A 9,714-nucleotide genomic window follows, 5' to 3' on the forward strand; every position below is an offset into this window, starting at 1 on the left:
TGCAAGGTGTCTTCAAAATTAATGTGACCTTGGTGACATTTTATCTTGATATTTATTCTAATGTTATGTGACAGCTTAAGTTTGTCTAACTCATTTTCTCTCTCTCTCTCTCTCTCTCTCTCTCTCTCTCTCTCTCTCTCTCTCTCACTTATTCTGTCTAGTTACCTAAACAAGAATAAATATCTGACAGCTATAGACAACGATGCCTTTGGTGGAGTGTTCAGCGGACCAACTTTGCTGTGAGTAAGACAAATGAATGGCTAGTAGCTTTTTATTATTTTTCTGAAATGAAAGAGGTGTGAAGAGAGGTGATGCCATTGCCTCTCTTAGCATTTCTACACAATGACCTTGAAGGCCACTCTTATAAAAGGAAACATATACATAGGGGGCTGGCTTACAGTTCAAAGGTTTGGTCTGTTATCATCATGACAGGAAGCATGTGTGTGTGTGTGTGTGTGTGTGTGTGTGTGTGTGTGTGTGTGTGTAACAAGTTCAAATGAATAGGAATGGGAGGAGTCTGGGAATTAGCACTGGTTTTGGTATGTGTCGATAGGAAGCCAGATGCCTCTTCTAGCCAGATGCTAGAGGAAGGGGAAATAAGGGAGAGACTCTTCCTGGCAGACAGGAAGTCTTTCACAGATTCCTGAGGAAGTATAGGAAGTAATCCTACAGTCCAGTGTGGGCTGAACCAAGACTGTCATTTCTAGACCTAACAGTAACAATCCAGGAGTGGTTCCATGCAGACCTGTCACCCAGCATTGAGAGAGGCGAGGACAAAAGGATTGATAGGTTAATTCTCGGCGAGGTGAGCCAATTCAAACCAGATTAGAATATATTAAAGGCAGGTTTATTGGGAAGCTGTTCTCGGGCAAGTTAGCTGGCCCTAAGGACCGAGGCCAGGGAAGTCACCATGGGGAAAGGACAGGGCGTGGGGGTGATGGGGAAAAGAAAGAGAGAAAGGGCAAGCTCAAAGAGAGAAGGAAAAGAGAAGATAGAGAGCAAAATGTCTGAATTATATAGGGAGAAGCCTCTGGGGGAAGAACAGCAGTGCCTGGGCTGGAAAGTTCAGAATTGGGGGCAGGGTATGCCAGGTAGGGACTGAGGGATGCTGGGAGAACCTGGAGGCCAGGTCTGCTTTGATATGTAAATGCACCTCGGTCCCTTGTCTCAGATCCAAAATCAAACAAGGACCACAGGGGCTTGCTTACTGGTTTTGAGTCTAAATGGGAAACAAAACAAAACAAAACAAAACAAAACAAAAAAAAACCATGAACTCCAAATTCTGGGAGAGACCCTGCCTCAAAGCAACAAGGCAGCGCGAGGGAAAGGAAGCCGCCTGATGCCCTCTTCCGGTCTCTGAGTACAGAACAACACGTACCCATATATACCACACACATAAACACACATGTACCCAACACAAGCCACACTTATACAAATATACACACATGCATATACCTACGCAAAATAAAATGATAAAGTAGGGGTAGAGAGATGGCTCAGCAGTTATGATCACTTGTTGCTAGGACCTAGGTTCAGTTCTCAGTACCTATCTAGAATTCTGTCAGCACCGGAACTGATATCTTCTTGACTTATGAAGGTACAAGGCACACATATGATATACATACATAGATGCAGGCAAAATGCCCATAAACATAAAACAAAATAAATAAATCTTATTTTAAATTTCCAATTAAAATAATAGTACTGAATGAAAATAAAATGAAATAAAAGGAGGACATGGCTACTCCTAAGTATGAAGATTTTTATTATGGATATAAGGGAGAAGCAGGCAGAGGGAAGAGTCCAGGCTAAACACAGCCAGCAGACTATGTGGACCATGAGAGGAGAGAGAGAGGGAGAGGGAGAGAAGAGCCACCAGCCATGAGAGGTGGGCAACGAGAGCGTAGTAGGCAACATAGCTGAATTGTATGAGGATCAGGTTGGGGAAAAGGATGCAGAAGCCCAGGCCCCGGGAGGGAGAGGTTTAGGGTAGTGGGCAGGGTGAGGAGTGATGTGTTTTATAAAACTCTGTATGATGCAGCAGGACGGGTGCCTTAGGGGCCTATGACAAAGCACACACATGCCCCAATCCCACCCCAGGTATCAGCCATAAGATGGGTCTAACATAATTTTGTGGGGGACATAGAGAGGATTCTGGGTAAGGAAGTAGAGGCAGAGAAAGAAAGGAAACAGAGAAGAACAGAGAAGACAGAGAGACGGACGGACGGAGACACAGAGAGAGCAGCGGGGAACACGTGAGGAGGGGGGAAGGGGAGGGGAGGAAAAAAGAGGAGAGGGGAGGGGAGGGGAGGCCCAATTGCTAGATTACTGTTGGGCAGAGCCTAGAGGAAATGCTAACAAGGAGTTCTGGGAGGAGCCACCGGTACTGAGTGGTCCTGGGAGGAGCCTCAGGTCCTGGGTTCAAAAGCTAACAAGTACCAATCATCATATTAACAAAACATTTAATTAAATCAAATAAAATATAGGCGGACAGTTAAAGAAATCGCCAGCACTTGGAAGTTCAGTAAGAGCAAAAAAACAAAACAAAACAAAACAAAAAAACTGAACAGTATCATTTCTCAAATGAGAAGCATAGAAGTTCGTAAATTGTGTATGCATGACCTGTAATGTCTCTGTAATTTTTCTCTTGAACCTGTTGAATCAAAATTTTCATTTTTCTTTCCCACAGTCTTCCCCTAATTAGATTTGACGGTCCCACAGGAAAGGGACTGTGCCCTGTAGTTTCATAATGCCCTCACCACAACAGAAATTAACAAATACCCAGTGAACGGCTGATGCACTATAATCGAGTGTCAAATAGCTGTCCATGGCTTGGTTGCCATTTGGTCTACAAGCTAAACCTGGAAAATCCAAAGAAAAGGGGATTTTATATTATGTGTGTTTCTGCCTCGTGCGGTATCTTGGTAAAGGAATAGTTTTCTCTCAACAGTCAACAAAATATTATCAAACCTGCATACGTACCATCTTTTCTCAAGGTCATTTCTCAAAGAAGAATTTGATTTCCACCAGGCACAAATCTAGGACACCATCTATTCTGCCGTCCTTATGCCCCACCCCACCCCCAAGAAGGCTTTTTAATTTAGTTTGGGAATTTGATAATATTTTTATTGATTAAATTTTGTCATGGAGATACTCAATCTTCCCTTTCCATTTTTATATTTTCTATTCTTTGACTGCCTTCTTTCCTTCCCCCTTTATTTTTGAAAGAGGAGCTCTTTGTGTTTATAACAGCAAAGAAAACAATGTGTGGAAATGTAATGCTCTCTGTAACAATCAGGACTCTCCAGATTCTAAATTATGTAACTCACCTTAACAGTACTTAGCGGACTCATGATAATTACCATAACAGTCCCGATTTCTATTATAAGTACCTCTTAAGAAGAGACAATCTTTGTGTTTATATCCTTGAGTTTGTATTACATTTAGCAACAAAAATAAGCATTTGTTGCTGTCAACTGCTTTCAAGTTCAGCATTTGAAAAACTCCAGGCATGGTACTGCCAACTTTCTTGGTTTAAATAAAGTAAGTCTTTGGTTTCTTTGGTGCTTTTTGTGATCACCACAAGGTCACAGTCTTAGCAGAAATCTCATGGTAAAGTGCTTTCTAGCATCCTGATGCATCTTTGGTTTTTTATAAATGATTTACTTTTTATGTACATGGGTATTTTTGCCTGCGTGTATGTCTCTGTGTGATGGGGCCAGATCCCCTGGAACTAGAGTTACAGACACTTGTGAGCTGCCTTGTGAGTGCTAGGTAATGAGCCTGTGTCCTGTGAAAAAGTAGCCAATGCTCTTAACCACTGAGCCATCTCGCCACCCCTGGTGGTCTCGTTTTTTCTATTCCTATTAACAATACATGAGAACTTCATGCCAGCCAACTTTCTTTTTCTTTCTTATTGATGTGTATTTGTGTGAGAATGTGTGTGTACTGCTGGAAACTGAACCCAGGGCTTACATACATTAGGCAAACATTGTAAGCTCTGAGCTACATCCCAAGCTCTTAGTTTTTAGAGACACAGTTTTGAAACAGCTCCTGCTGCTAGCTCCCAAGTAACTTCCAGCATTCAATACCCCACCTAGCTTTTCTATTCATCTGTTTGAGTCTAGTCATTACAGGACGTGTAAGCGTTATCTTATTGTGGTCTCAGTTTGTGGTTCCCTGAAATTAGTGATGCTAATCATCTTTTAATATCCTTACTCACATTTTTATATTTTTCTCTTGAAAAGGGTCTGTTCAAATCTTGTGTCCCTTTTTCTGTTGGGTTGTCTGTCTCCTTTTATTGAGTTGTGATCCTGGGTAACATTTTGGTCTTAAAGGAAGTCAGTTTTAGCTCTAACCACCACCCTCTGCCCAGGAACTTTATGCTCTCTTGTTCTCTTCGATTCCTGAGGAGAGCCAGCCTATGCAAGACTGGTCAGGGTAGAGCTCATTCGTTCACTTCTATCTTGGGTATTTTGTCAAATGCCTGCTGAACTCCATAGAAGCTACAATGAAGAGACGACCATTCTCCTCTTAGATAGGCTAAGATGAAATGTAAGCGAAATGTAAGTAACTGGCTATCTACATTTAATGTAAGAAGAGCCTTAAGAGGTCTATAGAAAAACAAAATACTAGCTCTAGTTACTAGGGTTTAACAGAGACCTTATTAAAGGACCTGTGGGGGTGGGGAGAGGTAGGTGAGAAAGACTACAAGAAAATGTAAGCCACATTCAAAGCGCAGCCTTTAAAAGACTCCTCAGAATCCTCCTGTGGAGAAAGTGATCAGATGAGGGAGAGCCCACTGCAGGGCGGCTGTGAAGATAGTAGTAGTAGCCAAAGAACTCTTTACAGGGTGTGGCCCTCTTCAACTCCCCATGTGCCTTCTTTACCTTTAACCCTGGCTTTACCACATCCTGGGTACTTGCTTACAGCTCTTCTGTATCTCCTAGCTGCTTAGAAGGAAGGAATCATAGGTCCCTCAAAGGAGACAAGAATCTAGCTCGGAAACCCATGTCCACATGGACCCTGTCTTTCTTGCTGGGTTGCTCAGAGGAACTCCTGTAGCAGTCGTCTTGGAGGAGGGAATGTCCTAGGGATTCAACCAGAAGACGAATCTGATAGGCTGCTCTCCTTACTGACTGCGAAACCATTGCAAACCAAAGGCAAGCAGATGTGTTGCAGTGCCTGGCTCAGGAGCCACGTTGCTGAGGCACCAGCTCAAGTGCCTCATGCCTCTAAAGACACTGCCCCACCTTCGAGGTCACAGCAAAGGCACTAAAATGCTATGACTTAAATGCTGTGATTTAAAATATTTTTTTTCCTATGCCGGTGGCTACAGTAGTGAGAGACCTAATTAATAAATGAGGCTCTGCGGTGGGGGAAACCCAAGTATCTGTAGTTGGCATCTATAATGGCAGCATTACTATAATGCATCTCTAATGGCATCGTTTGCAGAGTGTACCCTAACTAGTGAGGCATCGTTTGCAGAGTGAACCCTAACTGGTAGGCTTCCTTTTGGAGGGAGAGAGGTGACAGAGTAAATGGGGAGATCCTCAGAGTCAGACACATACTCGTTTCTTCTTTAATCAACTAAAACTACAGCCATTATCATCCTTCAAAGGAATTGTTTTTATTTTAAATAAAGAAAAAAATTACTAAAATCCTAGGAACCAGTGCCCTGGATTAATTCATTCAGAATATATGCTTCTATATCTATGCTAAATGCTCTCGAATAATGTTTCACCTCCTAGAAAATAATCCAAAAATCCATAAGTTCCTCTTGTAGAACAATTTTACCACAGTTAATTGTGCAAATAAAGCGTGGCTTTGTGTTTGTCTTTTACCATGATACAAACCATGGAACATAGGAAATTATGCCGAGTGAACCCCAGGAAACAACACTGATGAAATGTCCTTAACTCGAAAATGTCACGTAAATTCATAGTTTATTAGCTAGTCCATATGTGTTAACCAATGTCCCTCCACAGTGATGAACCTGAAGAGCAAACAGTACAGTTGTTTCTTCCCTTTCTCTATTTCATGTCTGTACATACATACAAATAAATTTACTTTTAATGAATGCCTATGAGACTCTGCTAAACATGCCTATACAAATTTTATCTTGTACTGTGACTTAAAAAAAGTTATGGCCTCTTCATCACTATTCCTCTCATACGTTTTGATGGTTTTATTCATATTGATGCAATTACTTATGATTGAAGGAGTTGAGGATGCATAGGACAGTGTTGTAAAGGTTCAAAAAAAAAACCTAGTGTGTTATATTCTACAGCAACTTTTACTCATGATGCTATAATTAGCTAGACAATCCCAGCAGTGGGCAGCTAACTGATGGGGGAGTTGTTCCATCTGAGATCATCTTGTGTCTCAACAAATAAGCCACAAACATAAGCACAGCATGCTATGCAGAGTTATATCCACGGTTTGCCCCGTGCAAACATGAGTGAATGCAGACTTTTTTGTGTCTCTCTTAGCGTTCTTTTCTTACAATAGTGGAAGGAAAAATGGAACTCTGCTTTCACATGGGCACGCTGTCTCTGGCAGGACCTAGAAATCCTTCGTGTTCATTAAATTCTGACTGGGAGTCCCTTTGTTCTCATCTGCTTGTGGTAGAGAGTGCCTCTTGCTAGATTCCAGTTTGGGAGCATTTTTCATTGTAGAATCCATAATGCAACAGGAAACTCTCATGACACAACACAATGAAACTGTAGACTTTAACTGTCTACTGAATTTCTGATTGTAGTTAAGAAATTACACAAGGAAAATCCTGGTTGCAAGTGGTCAAATTGAAAAAAAAATGGAATAAATAAGAAAAGATACAGCTTCAAGGACCTTAAAATGACCCTAAGTTTTTCAGTTTAGGAATTTTCTTCAGGGAATTCTTTCTCCATCAGCAGCATAGCTGGGAGACTGTCTGGTCTAGCCCAGCATTTGGCAGCATTTATCTACAGTGCCCAGTTCAATATGCTCAGTAACTGGTGGCTAAAATTAAAAGATGATAAGTTGAGCCTCCAGTCTTATTTCCTCTTCCTTCTCAGATGAAAGATGATGAAAGATGAGAACGGAGAATTTCAGGTATATAAATCTACAAAAGCAAAGGAGCCATCGTCTGGCAAATCACGAATAAGAAAGGTAAGAGGAGAGGGAAAGTGAGACAGGTAACTCACAGGAGCAGACAGTCAGAGGTATTGTGCTCAGCACAGAACCTTTGTGGCACAGGATTTAGAGGGGATGTGTGTGGCCTGTGTCAAGAGAGAAACATGGAAGAAAAAGAGAAAGGACTGGCTGAATGTGTCTCTCTGGAGACATGGGCCTGCTGTGTTAGTTACTTTCCCTGGCAAGCATCTTACAGGAGAAAGGGTCTGTTTGTGACTTTAGCTCACAGTCCAAGGTTACACAGTCCATCACATCAGGGCAAGCCTGGTAGCAGGCTAGTCTCCTGCATCTTTAGTCAGGAAGCAGACAGATGAATGTATGTGCTAAACTAGCTATCTCCTCTTTATTTAGTCCAGGATCCCATCCCATGGGATGGTAGGCTTTCTCACTTCTTTTTAAAGGGGGTATTTCTTACTTCACTTAACCCAAACTAGTAATTCCTCAGCACAGAACCTTTGTGGCATGCCACAAAGGCATGCCAAGAGACTCATCTCCTTGGTTATTTTAGATTCTGTCATGTTGACAGGCCATATGGACCATCATACACTCTAACCCATTCATGCAAAATGCTAGCATCAAAATACCTCCCTACTAAGAGCTCAGGCCTTGGGATTTCAAGTTTCCTTTGTGAAGAAGTTTTTTTTTAAAAAAAGATACCATAGCTGACATTTTATTAGCACAATACTTATATTAATTCTTTGAGAATTCCCCACATATGTAAATATATTTTGATCATATTCATTCCTCATGTCTCCCTCTTCCCAGAAACACTCCCCTCTCCCTCCCTCCCCCTTTCCCTTCATCTCTTCCTTTGTTTTTTAAAATAACCCAATGAGTCCAATTAGTGCTGCCAAAATACTCTCAAGTGTGAGCCATTTTCTGGAGTGGTGGAGATCTACCAGAGGCCACACCCTTAAAGAGACCTCTCCAAAAGGCAGGCAGTGTCAGTAGGTCATCAGTTGGGGTAGGGACTCATGGGCCCCTCTCCCCTCCATGATGGAATGTACCCTGACATTTTGAAGTCCCATAACAATAATGGTCACCTTTCTTCACAATTGCCCTGAAACAAAATCAGCCAGTGGCAACATTCACTCTTGAATGTTAATGAATAACTGGGGGGTCACCAGGCAAAGAATTCTTGTTAACATGAGAGATAAAAACCCTGGTAAGCAAATGGAAAAGTGAGCCTGAAGATTCAGACATTGCAGAGGCCGGCAAGGAACTTTCACAAAGCAATAATCAGCGACCTGATAAATCTAAGACATTTCATCCCCACAACTATAACAGTAAAGACAGACAGTATTTATTGAGGCCACACAGGCAGCTGCTGCTAAGTGACTATTGGTAAATGGAGAAGGCAGGATTCAGACCTGAATTTCAATCTCATCCACTATATTTGTTTCTTTGCCTTGATAAATCCAGCATGGTTATATCCAGACTCGTGAACATTGCACTGGGCTTCCCTGTATAGCCTGTTACCAGAGGAGCAAAAGAAAATCAACCACAACAAAAAAAGGTTCAAAAATGTTCTCTTGCACTTGGCAAACCATATTCAGAGCCTTCGGTCTAAGCATCAAAAATACTGCTCTAAACAGGACAGAGTACCATATCTCATGAGGCAAAGGTTAAAAAAATCCAGTACAAGAAAAGCACAACACAGTGAAGGAAGTCTACCAGAAGACTAAAGAGCAATAGGAGAAAAATTACAACAAAAGATAAATACAAAAGATCAAGATGTGTCTGAGGAAAGCAAGAGGTTCTTTTTCCACTTCCTGGGGATTCCAGAGAGGAGAAAGAGGAAGTATGAAAAATGAGTCACCTCAAGGATGACACAAGCAAACTTCCCAGAGATGAGAAAGATCCTAAAGGTCCAGACTGAACAGGCACCAAACCCCTGTGCCCAGGACAAAAACTGATACAAGATCCACAGTGTGGCACCCTTCATGAAATCTCACACTGGGGATGAAGAGAAGGTTCCAGAGGGTTTCGGAGGCCAGCTGTAGAGTATGTAAGCTTGAGTTTAGTCACCAGTATGGTTACACAGGCAAGTACACACATGCGAGCGAACACGCATAAGAGGAGAGACAGAGAGACAGAAACACAGACACAGACAGACACACAGAGAGAGTTAAAGCAACTCCAAATAACAGGAACTTGAGTGGCATCCTATTTATGAAAAGCAAGAGCAGATAATGTAATATAAATGAACAAATAATTTAAATCTTGAAAGAAAATTGACATTTTTAATAAAGATTGGCAGCCCAAAATACTCTGGCCAGGCAAAGCACTAATGGACAGTAAGAACTGACATGATAGCACACTGAAAATCTTCCTACGTGACCTTTCTAGGAAGTTGTAGTCTAACTGAAATGATGGAGATATCAAGATAAATGATGCAGAATTTAGGGACAGACTCCCTATGGAGGGACAGAAGAATGGTCTTCCAAGCTTAAATTTCCTTGAAGGAGGCCCACACCTAAACATGATAAAAGCAATCTGCAGCAAACCAGTAGCCAACATCAAAGTAAATGGTGAGAAGCT

At 41.8% G+C, this 9,714-nt stretch overlaps 1 protein-coding gene across 2 annotated transcripts in view; it reads left to right on the forward strand.

The window, feature by feature from the left end:
* Tshr (thyroid stimulating hormone receptor) overlaps positions 1 to 9,714 on the forward strand; it is a 111,267-nt gene that overhangs the window by 88,287 nt on the left and 13,266 nt on the right. The window contains exons 8-9 of one of the 2 annotated variants that reach the window (XM_021179122.1): positions 162 to 239; positions 2,997 to 3,153. In XM_021179122.1, coding sequence (XP_021034781.1) covers positions 162 to 239; positions 2,997 to 3,042 — 124 coding nt within the window. In that variant the 3' untranslated portion in view covers positions 3,043 to 3,153. Of the gene's footprint in view, positions 1 to 161; positions 240 to 2,996; positions 3,154 to 9,714 lie in introns of those variants that run through there. The other variant, XM_021179121.1, reaches the window with a different exon arrangement.

The sequence above is a fragment of the Mus caroli genome, chromosome 12, assembly GCF_900094665.2.
Source record: "Mus caroli chromosome 12, CAROLI_EIJ_v1.1, whole genome shotgun sequence".
NCBI classification, from domain to species: Eukaryota; Metazoa; Chordata; class Mammalia; order Rodentia; family Muridae; genus Mus; species Mus caroli.